The 22927-nt window shown below is 44.2% G+C and overlaps 1 protein-coding gene across 1 annotated transcript in view; it reads right to left on the bottom strand.

Annotated features, from left to right (window-relative positions):
* The window catches only part of EXT2 (exostosin glycosyltransferase 2), a 59663-nt gene that overhangs the window by 13873 nt on the left and 22863 nt on the right, over window positions 1–22927 (bottom strand). The window contains exons 8-9 of the mRNA XM_040409298.1: window positions 19185–19316; window positions 2744–2933 (exon numbers count right to left, since the gene is read on the bottom strand). Coding sequence (XP_040265232.1) covers window positions 2744–2933; window positions 19185–19316 — 322 coding nt within the window. The remainder of the gene's footprint in view (window positions 1–2743; window positions 2934–19184; window positions 19317–22927) is intronic.

Raw genomic sequence — 22927 nt, 5'->3', positions numbered from 1 at the left:
AATGTGAAAGTACCCTTAGACATTGATGACCTATTCTGAAGGTATAAAACCACTGCACAACCCCTTTAATACCTCACCTTTTTCAAGATCTCTACTAGCAGTCAGTGAATGAGGCTATGCTCCGTGATCCACTTCTCAGCAGAGAACAAGCCTAGCCATGGTTTTCCATCTAAGCAAGAGTATCCACTTTCACCGACAGCAAACAGAGATGTTGAAAAGGGTGAGGCGTGAAACAAAGTCTATTAGAAAGTTGTAGCAGTTGTTCATACGGTGATCGAGCTTTATTTCTGTGAAGTCACATAATGCCTTTCAGATCTAGGAAACCTCATGGATTCGGCAATACGCGCGGTGTCTCCAGTGATCGGGCGTCGGATCGTACCTAATACCGAACGCATTAAATCACGATGAATTTTCCGAATGTATCAAGGAAAAAAAAATAATTTAACTAAAATAAATATCTCGGCTGGACGGAAGCATCAAAGAAAGAAAATGAAGATGAATGTGGCAGGAGCATGGCTCCTCTGCAGCCGGCGGATGGATTCCCTGCCGTCTTCGTCATCTGACCGCACTATTTGTTTAAAGTGAAATGAAAGGAAGAGACCTTGAAGTCTCCGCTGACATCCATCCCACTGCCAGGCGCAGGCTGCTTAATTATCGCTTCTGTCGGCTACTGTAAGGAGGCCCCCGGTGGAGCACCGCGACCGTCCCCGCATGTGATAACTTCCTATTTACATATGATTAGCCGTCCCTGCTCTCGGCCTGCTGAGCTGTAATATCGATTTACACAGTGACGTGCGTCCCCCTGCACCGCATGAGCTGAAACCTTCAGAAACGCTTCACTGCATGTGGACATGACGGAGTTAAAGGGAATGATCAGAGCAAGAATGACAAATCCAGCCTCTGCAGGGTAATCATGTCATAGCCGATGACATGCAGATTACCACAACTGCTCGGACACCCGTCGATCACAAGAAAGGGACAATGGTCACCAATGTGCGTTGCGGCTCCATTCAACTCTAAGGGCTGCTGAAGCGAAGCGCAGTAAAGCACTCGGCGATCTACGGCAGACCCACAGAGATGAATGGAGCGGCAGTGCACATGCTTGGCCGAGAACTCGGGCACTTTACAGCCACCAGAAAGGAGGCACCAGATCAGCGAGATTCTGTGCTTTAACCATGTCCAAAATTTATCGCTTCAATGTAAAATTTTGCCTTTTGCATATAGAGCTCCACCGCAGATCTGTTTGTCTCCGCGGCTCCAGTCTGATCCTGCCATCATGCATTAAGGCCCCTTTACACTGATTTAGCAGACGTCTGTCAAGAAGGAAGCGTTCCTTCCTGGCAATCGCCTGCGCGTCAGTGGAGGAGATGGCGGAATTTACATGCAGCGATCTCCTCCACAGTATGGGGACCAGTGATCACTGATGCCATCACTCTTCCCCATATAGACTCCTTGTTTGGCGGCAGCAGAGCGTTATTAGACGGCGCAATCTGCTGCCCGCAAACGATGATTTAAGTGTCGGCCTTTCGCTTGTTCAACGGGTAAGGCTACTTTCACACTTGCGTTTTGGGCGGATCCGTCATGGATCTGCAAAAACGGATGCGTAACAATAATACAACCGCATGCATCCGCCATGAACTGATCCGTTTGTATTGTATTGTATCATAGCCAAGACGGATCCGCCATGAACACCATTGAAAGTCAATGGGAGACGGATCCGTTTTCTATTGTGCCAGAGAAAACGGATCCGTCCCCATTGACTTACATTGTGTGTCAGGACGGATCAGTTTTGCTCAGTTTCGTCAAGCGGACAGCAAAACGCTGCAGGCAGCCTCCAGAGCGGAATAGTGACTGATCGGAGGCAAACTGATGCATTCTGAGCGGATCCTTTTCCATTCAGAATGCATTAGGGCAAAACTGATCCGTTTTGGACGCTTGTGAAAACCCTGAAGGGATCTCACAAACGGAAAGCCAAAACGCCAGTGTGAAAGTAGCCCAATCGGCGGCATCTTTACAACAGCAGATAATTGCTAACGAGTGTCCGCTGAACTCTTGTTAGCGATTATCAGGCTGATGCTCGGCCTATGTAAAGGGGGCCTCTACTCCACTCCATCTTTTTAAAAACCTACAGATGGCAAAAAGAAAAAAGAGTAACACATGCCGGCAGGATCCGACTACATAGAATTTGTGTAGTCTGGTACCACGGAGACAGAACTCTGCTTTGCTGCCAAATTACAGGAATTTAACATTTACAATTTTTCATTGCAGGGGACAAATGTTGTGTGTATTTGCAGATGGAATTCACACGATGCACAAAACTGATAACTAGCAGAATTGTGAATGCAGCTCTGGATGGCTTCATGGACTGGTGGTATCAGGCTTGTGTGTGGCTATGGAAATCCAATCCATGGAGACCACCCTTCCAAAAAGACGCATCTCATAGGGAAAGATTTTCTTTATGGTACGGCTTTTTGAAAGATTTTATGCTCCTGGTAGCCAGAGGTGTAAATGAAACGACTGAACCCCTTTATTAGAAGGGGGGGGACATGCATTTTGGCTCCATGCGGTAGATTTAGCAAAACTGGTGTAAGGGAAAAGTGACTTAGTTGCCCACAGCAAAAAAATCTGATTTCACCTTTCATATGGCAAATGAAAGGTGGAATCTGATTGGTTGCCAGGGGTAACTAAACCAGTTTTGTCATTTCCGTGCCCGTTTTATGCCCACAGCAGTGAGTCTTATTACCTTCAGGAGGACTCTTGTTCTGGTTATTCCACACCACCAGGAGCTTGGAGAGGCTGGGGACCTTGGACACCTCGGTGATGACTCGAAAGAGGCTCTCGACGCGGTCGTAGGTCAGCACCACAGCGGTGAACCCCTGAGACTGAGGGGGGATTAACGGCAGAAAGAGGGGGTTGCTCACGCTGCTCCATTTCTATAGGAACAAAATAATAAAAGCATAAACACATAAAGATGAGTAAGAACGCCAAGAAACAGATACAAAACGGTAACAAGATGACAAATAAGCCAACAAGGGTTGTAAAGAGGCCAGACGTATGAGCTTACCTACTAATCAACCAAGGACTAAACCAGTGCGAATATTCAAAGCTGCAGACGTCTCCCTCTGTCACAATGTCTGCTTCTGGGAAAGCTGGGTGACAACCAGTATGGACACCAATATCCCACTTGTTGGGGTTGTCAGCGAGCTGCGCCATACAAAGGGTTAGACTGTTGGGAGCCTCCAGACATCCCAGGAAAGGAGGTGCCTGGTCCCCTCCATTAAAGGGGATGTAAAAAATAACACAACCCCCAACAGCTGGCAAGGGAGAGTAGTCAGGGGAGGATGGAGGAACAGAACCACCCCAAGTGATTACCTTCAAAACCAAATAAACCCATTAAAGACTATAGGGTGTATCAGACACCCCGATGCCGCAGACGATTGTCGGGAGGGAAGCAAATCCTCCACGATCCGTCTTCTCTCTCTACATTGGTAACAAGTAGGGAGCCGATAGAAAAAAAGTATAACCACAGGATCAGACTACCCAGGGTATAGTTTGTAGTCTGTTACCATGGAAACTCAGGTCTAGGATCTGTAGACCCTAAACAAGAAAAGGCTTACAAAAGGTTAACACATTCTTTGAAGATCTGGAGCACAATTTCTTTTTTTTTCTTGGTGGAAACATCTATGATTGACAGTTTTCACATCAGACTACAAACCAAACCCGCCGTGGTCCGATCCTGCAGTCTGAGTCTCTTCTGTAAGCTCCTTAATATTTACTAGGAGACGCTGGGTAGGCTATGAAGAAGCACAAGACATATAGAAGGGGGTAGCTGCAGGATCAGACTATACAAGCTTACAGGCACAATCAATCCGCGTGGGGGGGAGAAAAAAACAAAAACATAATTCTGCATAGGAGCTGTGTACAAAAAATGTCAGGAAATTTTTCATCAAAACTATTCGCTCATTTGAGATGAACTGGGGCAAAAGTATAGTAAGTAAAAAAAAAAAAAAAGAAGAAGCATTCCCACAAAAATATTCTGCAGTTTCCAAAACCGCGATTGGATCTAAATACTTTTGTAATTGCATGTAATTAAAAATTTAGCAGAGCCACCAAGTTATTCAATAAAATGTATCTGTATAGCGCCACCTGCTGTTTTTTTCTCCTATTTCTTTGTCCAATTAGCTGAGGTGGACGAACGTGCTCAATTCCATCCTTCAGTTGCCTCCCGAGCTGTGATGGGGGAGAGAGCTGCGGCAGAAAGGACGCACCCCTTGAGCTGCGGCAGAAAGGACGCACCCCTCGAGCTGCGGCAGAAAGGACGCACCCCTCGAGCTGCGGCAGAAAGGACGCACCCCTCGAGCTGCGGCAGAAAGGACGCACCCCTCGAGCTGCGGCAGAAAGGACGCACCCCTCGAGCTGCGGCAGAAAGGACGCACCCCTCGAGCTGCGGCAGAAAGGACGCACCCCTCGAGCTGCGGCAGAAAGGACGCACCCCTCGAGCTATATGATGTCTGATTTTCGGTTTTTACATTAATTATGGGATAACCCCTTTAAAACTTGGATTTGACCCTTTAAAAGTAGCAACAGGTGCCAGGAAAACCCCTCTACACACGAGCGACTTAAAGTGATCCTAAGAAGGGAACCTTTTCATTTGCAAATATTAAAGAAGAACGGGATAAAATAATATTTATGTCTTATTCTTCCCGCAAGAGGAAGGAGGAATAATCGCCAGAAAGTGGCTAATAAAGTTGTCGGCTGATGATGCGAATCATAAATCACGTTTTCTTCCTTGCTCCGCTACAATGTGTCAGCAGCCGATGCCAGCGCTGCGCTAATATAATACAAGAGGGGGGCTTTTTCTGTGTTTTTGGAAGTGGTCTGGGGAAAGTACGGCTCATTACAGCCGGTGAGGGCACCCTCAGTGGAAAATGCTTTTTTTTTTCTTTTTTTTTCTCTCTCTCTAAATCCCAGCCTGGGCAGAGACTGGAAAGCATTGAGTATCTGAAGCCGAACCATTTTTCCACGGGAAAGGAAATTGGACGCAGTGTAGCCGAGACGTAGCCCTGACACAAAGTGGGCATGCACAAAAATAAAAAAAAAGTAAATAATGCCGGGATACAGACGGATTAAATGTCTGAAACAAAACGCCGGTTGTTCTTGGGGAAAAAATGGCCAAAGTGTCCATTAACTTAAAAAAATTTTTTTTGGGGGGGCCACAATAACAAAGTGCGTTTAGAAGACGGAATTTACAGAGTTACAAAAGTAGAATTTGAGCGACCGTAACTTTAAGCCTACGCTCTTGAATCCTGCCAAGGAGATGGAACCCAGAGGGGTTGGCAAGAGCGGGCATGCAGGGTCTGTTCCTAATAAGAGTGCCCTGCAGACGGGAAGGGGGAAGGGGCACAGCGCTTATAAGGGGCACCGCACGACCGCCATCAATAAACACATGTTGACTCAAAGGAAAAAAAAAAAATAAAGCCCTAAGAACTAAAGGAATAAATAAACCCGCCATACGACGAGGAAGGAGGGCTCGGAAATTCGGTAACTCTGCCCGGTGACAAAAAAGCGGCACTGTTTCTGCGCCGCTGCCTACTGGACGGACAGCGTTAATTAGCACAAATCGAATGCGTTCTCTCTTCACCACCCTGTCAGTAAAAGGATACGTCGAGGAAAATGAGAGGCTGTTTATTCCGCTTGCTTTGCTTCCTTTCAGGTTTCCATAAAGGCTCATTAAAAAGGGGACCGGAGCCCTTTCTTTGCATAGACTCCAAAGCGGGACTGAGCCCGAGCACATTGCCGTACCAGATCCATCTAGATTGTTACTAGAACCAAGGTGGATGAAGAGAGAGGGCAAAAAAAAAATAGAAAAAAAAAAGAAAGAAAATGCCATGGCCACAGCGGCACAGAGTATTTCAGGTTATTTGTGTTTTCATTTTTTGCCGCTGCCATGTGAAATAGAGCTATACATGGCAGTGACGTGATGTGAGGAAAGGATTTGTGATCAATGGGATGTGAGCAAAGTCCTTGAGCAGCACAAAGTATTTCAGGAAAGGATTATTGGGGGGGGGGGGGGCAGTGACCTGTCCACTCATGTGAGGAGGATACCGAGGACAGGTTGTATGCGACAAGGGCAGTGTTGTCATGATATGAAGTAAAAAGGCACGTGGGAGGTCCTAGAGAGAGCTATATGGTTCAGATCCACAGCAGCGCAGAGTATTTCATATAGAGAACGTTCTAGTGACCATGTGAAAATGATGGCAGTAAGCACAGGGCTGTATGCGTCACCATGTGAAGTGAATAGGGATAATTGGGAGGTCCTAGAGCAAGTTACATGATGCCGGGTCCCCGGCAGCACAGAGTATTTCAGGAGGGAAGCGCTCTAGTGACCAGACCACTCATGTGATGATGGTAGTGTGACCGCGGCTGCAACAAACAAGACACACTTTCATGGGGTGTGAAGCGGGAATGGAGATAAAAGTGTGCACATGGTGGGGGGGTCAGAGAAGCATGGTTCTCCAGCAGCACAAAGTATTTTAGGAGAAGGTGCGGATCCTATCAGAAACAAATGTGTCAGCACTCGGTCGGAGCTGGGGAGGGCAGCACCAACTTACCTTTTCTGGAGTTTTTATTACCAGGAGCAGTGAGAGTATGAATTTGTATTCTACTAAGTATGGCTCCTGTAAGTGTCCAGGAGGCGGAGCTTCACTGTGAAGTCTGCTCTGAGTGACAGCTGTAGCATCCAACCAGGAGACCCCTACTGCCAATCATTTTTAAAGGGACACTCCAAACACGGGGTACTATGCCCGGTGCAGATGCTGAGAGGGCGGAACCTGAAAAAGGGATTCATGTACCGACTGCGGGGCCTTATGGTAGCGCTTGGTCTGGACGAGCGTCTCCTTCCAATAAGGTCTGCTGCATCTGCACATGTAGTGAAGTCCTATCTCCAGATCCGTGTTTCATGTTAAAGTCCCAATTGCTCCTGAGAAAGGTGCACATCCCCTCCAGCTCCCCTGCGCACAAGGCCCCCATTGTCCCGATTCCTGACGACTCGGGCTGATGCATATTCACAAGCATGGCCGTGCATATGGAACCAGTCAGCGGGCTGTGCCACTACCAATTATACTGCCGTGGAGCGCGGCATAAACAAGTCAGACTTCAGAGCACCTTGGTCTATGATGTGACCCAGGACTGCAGTTTACGAGGCAGCCGCCTCCGCCCTAAACATTCGCTGCGTTCAGTGCGGAGCCGCTTTCTGAGGCAGCCTATCCATTATCTGCAGAAAGGACGTGAGCGCCGCATTTCGCGCTGGATGGTCATCACGGCATTGATGCTTCTGCCGCCAAACCATATGTGCAGAATCTAGTTATTCCGTGCCACTGCATGGCGGCTTTACAAGAAGATTGTTTTCCAACTACACATGTTATATTATGTCCTGGCTCCGCACATAACCTTCCTGAAATACTCTGTGCTGCATCTCTGAAACCGACTCCATCATCACCACACTGCCTCTGTCTCATGCGATCCTGTCCTTACTAGCAATCACAGGTGTGGACAGGTCCCTACAAAAGCAGCAAACGTCTCTGCTGAAATACTCTGCGCTGCTGAGACAATGCTTCCTCCCACATCTCTTCTCGCCAGTTGCTATCCAGCTTTCCCAGACACAGATGCACTACAAAGAGGTCAGCTGAAGGATTTACTTTCAGGGCTCATGCACACAAACGTATTTTCTTTCCGTGTCCGTTCCATTTTTTTTGCGGACCGTATGCGGAACCATTAAGTTACTCCATGTGCATTCCGTTTCCGTATGTCCTATTATTGTCCGCAATACGGACAAGGATAGGACTGTTCTATTAGGGACCGGCTGTTCCGTTCTGCAAAATACGGAATGCACAGGGACGTCATCCGTGTTTTTTTGCGGACCGCAAAATACATACGGTCGTGTGCGTGAGCCCTTACTGGGATATTCCTTGATCGGAGAGGGGGCACTTACTTCTAGGCTATTCTACACTTGTTTAGAACGACGGCTTTGCGCAGGGTGCAAATTGAGCCCCATCTAGTTAGCGGGATATTTGGAGCCGTTAATTTGCATATCTGCTACCATATAATTTGGAACGGTGACCTCTGGAGGTGGCGGGGAGCTGCGAACATAGATCCCAACATGAAAACCGCACTTGTGTACGGTAAGATGAGACAGATCCCGGTAATTAGCAGGTGCTGCCAGATATAACATCCACAGGGACCCCGCCAGCTGTCCGCCCCCACCCGCTGACCCCCGAGAGGACAGAGAAGGACGCAGCTGCCCAGGGAAATGCATCACCGGGGTCTCTACAAGGAAGGGGGCAGCTTGTGAACTATAGACGCCCTTGTGTATGTCCGCCCAAGCCATGGCCGGGTACCTCGCGTCAAAGTCATTAACAGTCGCTGGGACGCGAACAAGTGGCCCCTGGAAGGAAAATCACTTTCAAGTAGGCCTTTTAAGGCTTATTCTCAAGTGCCATGAAGAGTCGACCCCCCGCCCGGGCGTCTGCCGTCTGAGACCTCTGACCTCCTGGGCTTCAAAAGGAGAAATCAGGCACCGGCAAAGCCAATAATTCAATCAGCACTGGAGAGTGGCGAGTAGCGGGAGGAAGCAGTCCGAGGCGGCCATGACAGGGCGTGAAATAATGACTACCACTCCAATTGTCGTTTCCACAGGGATCTTGCTGGTTGTTAGCAGAGATGAACCTTGGAGGCTGAAGAGCTAACACTCATGTCTCACAAAAAGCTCTGGCCGTTTTATGTAATCAGTTCCTATGCAGATCCATGTGTTCCCATGGTTACAAACTACACTCATGCACATTGAATAGATGTTTGAAGTAGGCTTGTCTGGCGGACAGATATTCCTCCTAAGCTCTTGCATACATGAATGCTCAGATTGACCGAGCATGCATGTGTTCTCAATAGGGACTAAGCAGATGTCAGGCACCACTTGCATTGGCTTATTTTCTTTGAGAACAAAAGGATGGGGCATGTTGGCATCCAACTGCCTGACCTTACTTTCCTCAGGACACCCCCATACACATCAGATGGTGGGCCGGTCCAGCCGAAATCGGTAGCTTTAAAGGGGTTATCCAAGACTATAAAAAGCTCCCCTATATGCCGGGCCCCTCACAGCGAATATACTTACCCCGCTCCGCTCCTCATCCCTGCACTGCTTCTCCCCGTACGCGGATAAAAACACCCGGGGGCGGGGGGCAGCCAATGGCAGGCGGGGGGGGACGAGCCTCCCAAGCATCGCGGGTGACGCTTAATATCTTCAGGCACCTGTACTCCTCACCTGCCGCCTCTACTACCGTCAGCCATAAGTAACAGCAGCCAAGGACGACACAGGGCAGTTACTGACATAGCTCTGCAGAGGAGCTGTATACACAGGGTAGTACTGACATAGCTCTGCAGGGGAGCTGTATACACAGGGTTGTACTGACATAGCTCTGCAGGGGAGCTGTATACACAGGGTAGTACTGACATAGCTCTGCAGGGGAGCTGTATACACAGGGTAGTTACTGACATAGCTCTGCAGGGGAGCTGTATACACAGGGCAGTTACTGACAGGTCTGCAGAGGAGCTGTATACACAGGGCAGTTACTGACATAGCTCTGCAGAGGAGCTATATACACAGGGCAGTTACTGACATAGCTCTGCAGAGGAGCTGTATACACAGGGCAGTTACTGACAGGTCTGCAGAGGAGCTGTATACACAGGGCAGTTACTGACATAGCTCTGCAGGGGAGCTGTATACACAGGGCAGTTACTGACATAGGTCTGCAGAGGAGCTGTATACACAGGGCAGTTACTGACATAGCTCTGCAGGGGAGCTGTATACACAGGGTAGTTACTGACATAGCTCTGCAGAGGAGCTGTATACACAGGGCAGTTACTGACATAGGTCTGCAGAGGAGCTGTATACACAGGGCAGTTACTGACATAGCTCTGCAGGGGAGCTGTATACACAGGGCAGTTACTGACATAGCTCTGCAGGGGAGCTGTATACACAGGGCAGTTACTGACATAGGCCTGCAGAGGAGCTGTATACACAGGGCAGTTACTGACATAGCTCTGCAGGGGAGCTGTATACACAGGGCAGTTACTGACATAGCTCTGCAGAGGAGCTGTATACACAGGGCAGTTACTGACATAGCTCTGCAGGGGAGCTGTATACACAGGGCAGTTACTGACATAGGTCTGCAGAGGAGCTGTATACACAGGGCAGTTACTGACATAGGTCTGCAGAGGAGCTGTATACACAGGGCAGTTACTGACATAGCTCTGCAGGGGAGCTGTATACACAGGGCAGTTACTGACATAGGTCTGCAGAGGAGCTGTATACACAGGGCAGTTACTGACATAGGTCTGCAGAGGAGCTGTATACACAGGGCAGTTACTGACATAGCTCTGCAGAGGAGCTGTATACACAGGGCAGTTACTGACATAGCTCTGCAGAGGAGCTGTATACACAGGGCAGTTACTGACATAGGTCTGCAGAGGAGCTGTATACACAGGGCAGTTACTGACATAGCTCTGCAGGGGAGCTGTATACACAGGGCAGTTACTGACATAGCTCTGCAGAGGAGCTGTATACACAGGGCAGTTACTGACAGGTCTGCAGAGGAGCTGTATACACAGGGCAGTTACTGACATAGCTCTGCAGGGGAGCTGTATACACAGGGCAGTTACTGACATAGCTCTGCAGAGGAGCTGTATACACAGGGCAGTTACTGACATAGGTCTGCAGAGGAGCTTTATACACAGGGCAGTTACTGACATAGCTCTGCAGGGGAGCTGTATACACAGGGCAGTTACTGACATAGCTCTGCAGAGGAGCTGTATACACAGGGCAGTTACTGACAGGTCTGCAGAGGAGCTGTATACACAGGGCAGTTACTGACATAGCTCTGCAGGGGAGCTGTATACACAGGGCAGTTACTGACATAGGTCTGCAGAGGAGCTGTATACACAGGGCAGTTACTGACAGGTCTGCAGAGGAGCTGTATACACAGGGCAGTTACTGACATAGCTCTGCAGGGGAGCTGTATACACAGGGCAGTTACTGACATAGGTCTGCAGAGGAGCTGTATACACAGGGCAGTTACTGACATAGGTCTGCAGAGGAGCTGTATACACAGGGCAGTTACTGACAGGTCTGCAGAGGAGCTGTATACACAGGGCAGTTACTGACATAGCTCTGCAGGGGAGCTGTATACACAGGGCAGTTACTGACATAGCTCTGCAGGGGAGCTGTATACACAGGGCAGTTACTGACATAGCTCTGCAGGGGAGCTGTATACACAGGGCAGTTACTGACATTGCCCTGTGTATACAGCTCCTCTGCAGAGCTGTTACTGACATAGGCCTGCAGGGGAGCTGTATACACAGGGCAGTTACTGACATAGCTCTGCAGGGGAGCTGTATACACAGGGCAGTTACTGACAGGTCTGCAGAGGAGCTGTATACACAGGGCAGTTACTGACATAGCTCTGCAGGGGAGCTGTATACACAGGGCAGTTACTGACATAGGTCTGCAGAGGAGCTGTATACACAGGGCAGTTACTGACATAGGTCTGCAGAGGAGCTGTATACACAGGGTAGTTACTGACATAGGCCTGCAGAGGAGCTGTATACACAGGGTAGTTACTGACATAGCTCTGCAGGGGAGCTGTATACACAGGGCAGTTACTGACAGGTCTGCAGAGGAGCTGTATACACAGGGCAGTTACTGACATAGCTCTGCAGGGGAGCTGTATACACAGGGCAGTTACTGACATAGCTCTGCAGAGGAGCTGTATACACAGGGCAGTTACTGACATAGCTCTGCAGGGGAGCTGTATACACAGGGTAGTTACTGACAGGTCTGCAGAGGAGCTGTATACACAGGGCAGTTACTGACATAGGTCTGCAGAGGAGCTGTATACACAGGGTAGTTACTGACATAGGTCTGCAGAGGAGCTGTATACACAGGGCAGTTACTGACAGGTCTGCAGAGGAGCTGTATACACAGGGCAGTTACTGACATAGCTCTGCAGAGGAGCTGTATACACAGGGTAGTTACTGACAGGTCTGCAGAGGAGCTGTATACACAGGGCAGTTACTGACATAGCTCTGCAGAGGAGCTGTATACACAGGGTAGTTACTGACATTGCCCTGTGTATACAGCTCCTCTGCAGAGCTGTTACTGACATAGGCCTGCAGGGGAGCTGTATACACAGGGCAGTTACTGACATAGGCCTGCAGAGGAGCTGTATACACAGGGCAGTTACTGACATAGCTCTGCAGGGGAGCTGTATACAGTAGGTAGTCACAGCGGTCATAGGACTAAGCCACGGCTGGTCCGACAGGAAAGGGGCAGAAATTGTGGGACTGCAGAGGAGGGTCTTTTTGATTTTGTTGGTTCAGAGCATTGGATTCGTCGACTGCCAGACCAGACAGCCCCTTTAAGAAGTCACCAGAACAAAGACCCGTTCATATCCCCCAGTGATATAACGGATGAAAAGCATCTCAAAAATCCCCCCTACCCTCAAAAGTTTAGCTTAAGAAGGGGAACCCTGAGGGTCTTGAATACATAACATTTCTAGCGGTTGACAACGCCTTCCAGGGGCGGACTGGGAACTTAAAGTGGCCCTGGAAAAAATACAAAAAGTGGCCACATTTTGTAGTCGGATCAGAATTGATGGAAGGCAGGGCCAGCAATATCCTATTGTGGGACATTATACCACAGAGCCAAATACCACAGTCCATCACAAAATACATCCCCAAAAACTTCCATTGGCCGGCCGTGAGAAGGGCTCAGGCGGTCCCCTGGGCATCGGCCCACCGGGAGAATTTCCCTGTAAGGTCTATGGCTAATCCTCCATTGACCCCTTCTCATTAAATGCATCATTAGACAAGCTGCTCTCCTACTTGTCCATGCAGCATCTTACTGGAACACGTGTAATACTACATTCCACCAGTAGTGGCCGCTGCAGGAGATTGGTATAGCCGATAATCTCCGCAGCGATCAGATGATTGCTGCATCATATCTCATATTAGAGGAGCTGTCTATACTTTTAACACATTTCACTCATTTTGAATTATTAGGGCGTCTTACAGAAAATGACAGAGCTGTCCTGAAGCAGGATTCCTTTAAGTCGGTTCTACAGTGATCAGTCAACCCCTGGTGATATCTGGGAATTACTCAGACACTGGAAGGCAGATGTTTCCCACTTATGACAGATGAGCGTGGATTAATACAATGATAGGAGTAGATGTCCAGTCATTTACTGATCTACAAGAGGCAGCTCTCCATCATCCCGTCTGGCGGTTACATCCAGCTGATAAAAGCGCCGCCGCTGCCCCTCGCTTCATCCCTCGGCGCTGCCCTGTGACTGTCATGACGGATGGAGTACACAGCTCCTTCTAGCTTCTCTTGGTATTTTCATGTGTTTTGTTTTTTTTCTTCTTCTTAAATACCAACCCCTCAACCATGAATGTGGTTTCAATTATGAATTACCAGACCTTAAAAAAAGGAAAGTCTTGATTTATTCTATTTTTTTTCTCCAATTATGCACAATGTATTTCCACAGCATACTCTGAGAAAGAATGTCAGTATGATTCTCATCCTGCGCTGGTTAAAGGGCAGCTGCGCAGCAAAATTAACTCCTCCATGGGCAAACATCTTGCATCTACTTATCATGATCTCTGATGTGAATGTAAAATGTTTCAAATGTTCTGACCTTAGGGGCAGTATTATAGTAGTTATATTCTTGTATATAGGAGGCAGTATTATAGTAGTTATATTCTTGTACATAGGAGCAGTATTATAGTAGTTATATTCCTGTACATAGGAGCAGTATTATAGTAGTTATATTCTTGTACATAGGAGGCAGTATTATAGTAGTTATATTCCTGTACATAGGAGCAGTATTATAGTAGTTATATTCCTGTACATAGGAGCAGTATTATAGTAGTTATATTCCTGTACATAGGAGCAGTATTATAGTAGTTATATTCTTGTACATAGGAGCAGTATTATAGTAGTTATATTCTTGTACATAGGAGCAGTATTATGGTAGTTATATTCTTGTACATAGGAGCAGTATTATGGTAGTTATATTCTTGTACATAGGAGGCAGTATTATAGCAGTTATATTCTTGTACATAGGAGGCAGTATTATAGCAGTTATATTCTTGTACATAGGAGGCAGTATTATAGTAGTTATATTCTTGTACATAGGAGGCAGTATTATAGTAGTTATATCCTTGTACATAGGAGCAGTATTATAGTAGGTATATTCTTGTACATAGGAGCAGTATTATAGTAGTTATATTCTTGTACATAGGAGCAGTATTATGGTAGTTATATTCTTGTACATAGGAGCAGTATTATGGCAGTTATATTCTTGTACATAGGAGGCAGTATTATAGCAGTTATATTCTTGTACATAGGAGGCAGTATTATAGCAGTTATATTCTTGTACATAGGAGGCAGTATTATAGTAGTTATATTCTTGTACATAGGAGGCAGTATTATAGTAGTTATATCCTTGTACATAGGAGCAGTATTATAGTAGTTATATCCTTGTACATAGGAGCAGTATTATAGTCGTTATATTCCTGTACATAGGAGGCAGTATTATAGTAGTTATATTCCTGTACATAGGAGCAGTATTATAGTAGTTATATTCTTGTACATAGGAGGCAGTATTATAGTAGTTATATTCTTGTACATAGGGGGCAGTATTATAGTAGGTATATTCTTGTACCCAGGAGGCAGTATTATAGTAGTTATATTCTTGTACATAGGAGCAGTATTATGGTAGTTATATTCTTGTACATAGGAGCAGTATTATAGTAGTTATATTCTTGTATATAGGAGGCAGTATATAGCAGTTATATTCTTGTACATAGGAGGCAGTATTATAGTAGTTATATTCTTGTACATAGGAGGCAGTATTATAGTAGTTATATTCTTGTACATAGGAGCAGTATTATAGTAGTTATATTCCTGTACATAGGAGCAGTATTATAGTAGTTATATTCCTGTACATAGGAGCAGTATTATAGTAGTTATATCCTTGTACATAGGAGCAGTATTATAGTCGTTATATTCCTGTACATAGGAGGCAGTATTATAGTAGTTATATCCTTGTACATAGGAGGCAGTATTATAGTAGTTATATTCCTGTACATAGGAGCAGTATTATAGTAGTTATATTCTTGTACATAGGAGCAGTATTATAGTAGTTATATTCTTGTACATAGGAGCAGTATTATAGTAGTTATATTCTTGTACATAGGAGGCAGTATTATAGTAGTTATATTCTTGTACATAGGAGCAGTATTATAGTAGTTATATTCTTGTACATAGGAGCAGTATTATAGTAGTTATATTCTTGTACATAGGAGCAGTATTATAGTAGTTATATTCTTGTACATAGGAGCAGTATTATAGTAGTTATATTCTTGTACATAGGGGGCAGTATTATAGTAGTTACATTCTTGTACATAGGAGTAGTATTATAGTAGTTGTATTCCTGTACATAGGAGCAGTATTATAGTAGTTATATTCTTGTACATAGGAGGCAGTATTATAGTAGTTATATTCTTGTACATAGAGGACAGTATTATAGTAGTTATATTCCTGTACATAGGAGCAGTATTATAGTAGTTATATTCTTGTACATAGGAGCAGTATTATAGTAGTTATATTCTTGTACATAGGAGTAGTATTATAGTAGTTATATTCTTGTACATAGGAGGCAGTATTATAGTAGTTATATTCTTGTACATAGGAGCAGTATTAAAGTAGTTTTATTCCTGTACATAGGAGGCAGTATTATAGTAGTTATATTTTTGTACATAGGAGGCAGTATTATAGTAGTTATATTCTTGTACATAGGAGTAGTATTATAGTAGTTGTATTCCTGTACATAGGAGCAGTATTATAGTAGTTGTATTCCTGTACATAGGAGCAGTATTATAGTAGTTATATTCTTGTACATAGGAGCAGTATTATAGTAGTTATATCCTTGTACATAGGAGGCAGTATTATAGTAGTTATATTCTTGTACATAGGAGCAGTATTATAGTAGTTATGTACATAATTGCGTGGTGTAATACATAAATCACACAGGTCGGTAGTGTAACACTGAAGGGCGGGTTGGGAGCGGCCTCCATATAATGTGACCAGCAGAACATAATTTCTCTGACATAGATCTTTTGTGCATCAGATAATAAGTATCAGATGATTTCTGCACTGGCTCGATGTGTACACAGAGCTGGCTGTTGTAAAATACTCAGAACACCATACCCAAGTAATAAAACAAGACACAAATTAAAAGGATGAAGAATAATGGAGGCCATGACAGGATGAGTGAGAAAATTAGGGTCATGTAACGACTTCAGGACAGGTTACTACAAGTCAATATAATCCATCATAAAAAGTAGGATTGATTCGGGTCACCTTTGGGGACTGTTGCCACTGCCACAGTATTAAGGCCCATTCACATGACCGTATTTTTCTGTCCGCATCTGTTCCGCAATTTCATGGATCGGATGCGGACCCATTCATTTCAATTGGGCTGCAAAAGATGTGGACATCATACCGTGTGCTCCCCGCATCTGTATGACCGTTCCGTAGGCCCCGCAAAAAAGATTTGCATACAAGAATAGGCTTTTTTATCACGGAGAAGGATGTTCTGTTCCCGCAAAATGCACCCCCCACCCCCCCCCCCACAATACAACCGCCAGCAACCAGCTGTAATCTGGGGAGGAACTGGGAGTAAGAGCTGAATTTCCCAGCAAGACCATCAGAGGACAAATGAAGAATTACACAGTGACCTTTCATATCAATGCATTGTCTGCGTAACGCCGGACAGGTCCTCCGGAGCAGGAGATGCTCTTTGGAGCCGCAATCCACTCTCCCCACAAGAGTATCATCTGTCAATTAGCTATTAGAAGAGGCCATGGCGCTCCACTGAGTGCTGCAGCCTCGTCCAAGGCCTGTGACGTCATGTTCATGAGTAACATGGAATACGTCGTGCAGCACAATCCCATTCAAGTGAATGGGCCTGGAGTGCAATACCAAGTACAGCCACTGTACAATGTATGGCGCTGTGCTTTGGACAATGTGAGCAGATTTAATGACTCATCCTGAGGATAGGCGATGATCAATATGTACTGGCTGCAAATCCCCTTTAAATACATGGGGGGGGGGGGGGGGGTCTGTTGTGCTCTAAAAGATGCTCAATCTTTCCTTATATAGAGGAATATAATAAACGGGAAGAGAAGCGGCAATTGTTCCTGCAGATCGGAGACATAATTCCACTGCCAAACTCTATTCCCAATCTGACCCCATTTCTCCATACCATCTCCTCTACCACCGTCTCCTGGGATATCTTCTATAGGAAAGTGGTTACATAACAATAGAAAAAGATGGTCGCTTTCTTCCAAAAATAGCGCCACACCCGTCCACAGGTTACGTGCGGTATAGCGACTCAGTGACATTCACATCAATGGAGCTGAATTGCAATACTAGACACAACCCAAGGACAGGTGTGACGCTCCTTCTGTAAGGCTACATTCACACAACACTGAAAAAAAAAAACTTCCTTTAAAAAACGGGAAACGGCTTATTTTTTACATCTTTTTTTTTTTTATAGTTGCCTTTGCAAAAAACAGTCATTAAAAATTGGGCTGTCAGTCCACAAAAAACAGACAAATTAGGACAAGTCCCTTTTTTATAGTCATTATTTATGGCCCGTTTAAAAAAGGCCACGTGAATAGGACCATAGAATGGAATAGCTCTTAAAATGGCCGTCGAGTGAAATGTACCCCAATAGACTCATATACTGAGAATCATAATATACTCCAGAGCTGCACTCATCATTCAGTACAGGATAAGTGATGTATGTACTTATTGACTCCACTAGCAGAATAGTGAGTGCAGCTCTGGAGTATAATACAGGATGTAACTCAGGATCAGTACAGGATAAGTAATGTATGTACACAGTGACTGCACCAGCAGAATAGTGAGTGCAGCTCTGGAGTATAATACAGGATGTAACTCAGGATCAGTACAGGATAAGTAATGTAATGAAATTTATGTACACAGTGACTGCACCAGCAGAATAGTGAGTGCAGCTCTGGAGTATAATACAGGATGTAACTCAGGATCAGTACAGGATAAGTAATGTATGTACACAGTGACTGCACCAGCAGAATAGTGAGTGCAGCTCTGGAGTATAATACAGGATGTAACTCAGGATCAGTACAGGATAAGTAATGTATGTACACAGTGACTACACCAGCAGAATAGTGAGTGCAGCTCTGGAGTATAATACAGGATGTAACTCAGGATCAGTACAGGATAAGTAATGTATGTACACAGTGACTGCACCAGCAGAATAGTGAGTGCAGCTCTGGAGTATAATACAGGATGTAACTCAGGATCAGTACAGGATAAGTAATGTATGTACACAGTGACTGCACCAGCAGAATAGTGAGTGCAGCTCTGGAGTATAATACAGGATGTAACTCAGGATCAGTACAATATAAGTAATGTATGTACACAGTGACTGCACCAGCAGAATAGTGAGTGCAGCTCTGGAGTATAATACAGGATGTAACTCAGGATCAGTACAGGATAAGTAATGTAATGTATCTATGAAGAGAAGAATTTTGTGTACAATATATCAGTGAGTAAACTTTAAAAATTAGCTTAAAGCGCATGCGCTTTAAGGCTCCTTTCACAAGTCCGCAATTCTGTTCCGCATTTTGCGGAACAGAATTACGGACCCATTCATTTCTATGGATCCGCAATTCCGATCCCGAAAAAAAATAGAACATGTCCTATTCTTGTCCGCAATTGCGGACGAGAATAGGCATTCTCTATTAAGTGCCGGCGATGTGCGGTCCGCAAAATACGGAACGCACATTGCCGTGTCCGTGTTTTGCGGATCCGCAAAACACTTACACAGACGTGTGAATGGAACCTAAGAGATTGGTGTAGCACTGATACATTACACTTTGCATTCACACTTTACAACTCAACAAAAACAATGGTGTTTTTATATGTTGGCATGTAAATCACATGAACTCAGAACATAAATTTGTTGTGCCATTAACTTATAACATGCTGATAATAGGTAAAAAAATAAATAAAAAAATCTTACCACAGATGGAGGGTCATTCCACTCTTCATACGACCTCGCTGCATATGGGTAGATTCTGTCATTGATTATCTGTAGTGTAGTCAAAGCAATGGATTTCATCGATCTAAAATAACCTTCCCAGAACCACCGAGCCTGGAAACGACATGTGAAAAATAGTAGTTACATTCTTGTACATAGGAGCAGTATTATAGTAGTTATATTCTTCTACATGGGAGGCAGTATTATAGTAGTTATATTCTTGTACATAGGAGCAGTATTATAGTAGTTACATTCTTGTACATAGGAGCAGTATTATAGTAGTTATATTCTTCTACATAGGAGGCAGTATTATAGTAGTTATATTCTTGTACATAGGAGGCAGTATCATAGTAGGTATATTCTTGTACATAGGAGCAGTATTATAGTAGTTATATTATTGTACATAGGAGGCAGTATTACAGTAGTTATATTCTTGTATATAGGAGGCAGTATTATAGTAGTTATATTCTTGTACATAGGAGGCAGTATTATAGTAGTTATATTCTTGTACATAGGAGCAGTATTATAGTAGTTATATCCTTGTACATAGGAGCAGTATTATAGTAGTTATATTCTTGTACATAGGAGCAGTATTATAGTAGTTATATTATTGTACATAGGAGGCAGTATTATAGTAGTTATATTCTTGTACATAGGAGGCAGTATTATAGTAGTTATATTCTTGTACATAGGAGCAGTATTATAGTAGTTATATTCTTGTACATAGGAGCAGTATTGTAGTAGTTATATTCTTGTACATAGGAGGCAGTATTATAGTAGTTATATTCTTGTACATAGGAGGCAGTATTATAGTAGTTATATTCCTGTACATAGGAGCAGTATTATAGTAGTTATATTCTTGTACATAGGAGGCAGTATTATAGTAGTTATATTCCTGTACATAGGAGCAGTATTATAGTAGTTATATTCTTGCACATAGGAGCAGTATTATAGTAGTTATATTCTTGTACATAGGAGCAGTATTATAGTAGTTATATTCCTGTACATAGGAGCAGTATTATAGTAGTTATATTCTTGTACATAGGAGCAGTATTATAGTAGTTATATTCCTGTACATAGGAGGCAGTATTATAGTAGTTATATTCTTGTACATAGGAGGCAGTATTATAGTAGTTATAATCTTGTACATAGGAGCAGTATTATAGTAGTTATATTCCTGTACATAGGGGGCAGTATTATAGTAGTTATATTCTTGTACATAGGAGCAGTATTATAGTAGTTATATTCTTGTACATAGGAGGCAGTATTATAGTAGTTATATTCCTGTACATAGGAGCAGTATTATAGTAGTTATATTCTTGTACATAGGAGCAGTATTATAGTAGTTATATTCCTGTACATAGGAGCAGTATTATAGTAGTTATATTCTTGTACATAGGAGCAGTATTATAGTAGTTATATTCCTGTACATAGGAGGCAGTATTATAGTAGTTATATTCTTGTACATAGGAGGCAGTATTATAGTAGTTATAATCTTGTACATAGGAGCAGTATTATAGTAGTTATATTCCTGTACATAGGGGGCAGTATTATAGTAGTTATATTCTTGTACATAGGAGCAGTATTATATTAGTTATATTCCTGTACATAGGAGGCAGTATTATAGTAGTTATATTCTTGTACATAGGAGCAGTATTATAGTAGTTATATTCTTGTTACATAGGAGCTGTATAATACACTGCATGTCAAAAAAAAAAAAAAAAGTTGGCACCTGGATTTAACTAAGCAGATAGTTCTGAGCCTCCTATTGGATAATTACTGCATGGCCGATTATCTTTCAGCCGGCAATAAGTTACTTAACCCCAACTGGTGCAATGAGTTGCTTCTCATTTCTTAAACAACCATGTCAAAAGACACATCTCGTGGTTGTGGAGAAGATGTTAGTCTGATTGAGAAGGGTCAGATCATTGGCATGCATCAAGCAGAGAAAACATCTGAGGAGATTGCAGAAACTACTAAAATTGGGTTAAGAACTGTCCAACGCATTATTAAAAACTGGAAGGATAGTGGGGACCCATCGTATACAAGGAAGAAATGTGGCGGGGAAAAAATCCTGAATGATCGGCGATCACTTAATGTTTGGTGAAATCAAATCGAAGAAAACCAACAGTAGAACTCAGGGCTATGTTTAATAGTGAAAGTAAGAGCATTTCCACACGCACAATGCGAAGGGAACTCAAGGGATTGGGACTGAACAGCTGTGTAGCCGTAAGAAAACCACTAATCAGTGAGGAAAACCAGGAAAAAAGGCTTAAATTTGCTTGTGAGCCTAAAGATTGGACTCTGGATCGATGGAAGGAGGTGATTTGGTCTGACGAGTCCAGATTTATCCTGTTCCAGAGTGATGGGCGCATCAGGGTAAGAAGAGAGGCAGATGAAGTGATGCCCCCATCATGCCTAGTGCCTCTTGTACAAGCCTGTGGGGGCCGTGCTATGATCTGGGGTCCTGCAGTTGGTCAGGTCTAGGTTCGGCAACAGTATGTGCTCCAAGAATGAGGTCAGCGACCACCTGAACATACTGAAGGACCAGATTATTCCAGCAATGGATCTGTTCTTCTCCGATGGCACGGGCATATTCCAAGATGACAATGCCAGGATTCATCGGGCTCATATTGTGAAAGAGTGGGTCAGGGAGCAGGAGACATCATTGTCACACATGGATTGGCCACCACAGAGTCCAGACCTTAACCCCATGGAGAATCTTTGGGATGTGCTGGAGAAGGCTTTGCGCAGCGGTCAGACTCTACCATCGTCAATGCAAGATCTTGGTGAAAAATTAACGCAACACTGGGTGGAAATAAATCTTGTGACATTGCAGAAGCTTATCGAAACAATGCCACAGCGAAAGGCGGTCCAACAAAATATTAGAGTGTGTGTGACCTTTTTTTTTTTGGACAGGCAGTGTAGTTATATTCTTGTACATATGAGGGTCGGTTTTTTAGTACTTTGTCCTCCTGCTGCACAGATGTCTTACTTCTATTATAACTTCAAAAAGCTGAAGGAGTTAGAACCTACTTTTGTCACCAGAAATGAGCTCAGAGAAGTTGTCAATTTCCCAAATCCTACTGTAGAAAGCCGATTACTCGGCGGGAGCGACAACGAGCGTGGGAGAAGCTCATTCTGAGGCCGAGATTTGTCTCTTGTCCATTATATGGAATAATAGCAATAAATAAAAATGGTTTGAAAAAAAAATAAAGTCCTACATTTATTTCCCGTGTCTTTATTTTTGTATCAGTTTCTTTTCTATAGGACTATTCCCTGCTTCACACTTGTGGAATAAGGTAAGAGGTGTTTCTTCTGCTTTAAATCTGGGGCGGTGACATTAAACTATGCTCAGATCCTATGGAGGGGGTGAAACGTATACGTCCTGTGTTTATTTTCCCATCGGTTAGATTGCTCCGCACTGGGCGATCATCATCTCGTAGATGTTACAGTGGAGGTTGGAGCCCGGGGAGACTGACACTCCTCCAGACTGTACATGACATCATGTACTGAACCCGTTCCTATCGAACCGCTGCAACCGCAGAGAAGAAACTGAATCATGTTTTTCTTTATGATCAGAGGAATCTGAACGTTACATTGTAACCAGAGTTCCAAAAAATCATCCGTCCTTTCCCAGAATTCCTTCACTGAAATCCCGGTTTGCCAAGCATTATACCTTCAGGGATGCTGACCTCATGCTGTAAGCCTCTTGAGTTACAAAG

This window comes from Bufo bufo, chromosome 10, assembly GCF_905171765.1.
Source record: "Bufo bufo chromosome 10, aBufBuf1.1, whole genome shotgun sequence".
In the NCBI taxonomy this organism is placed as follows: Eukaryota; Metazoa; Chordata; class Amphibia; order Anura; family Bufonidae; genus Bufo; species Bufo bufo.
The sequence above is the reverse complement of the archived record's forward strand: the minus strand, read 5'-3'. Positions and strand labels throughout refer to the sequence as shown.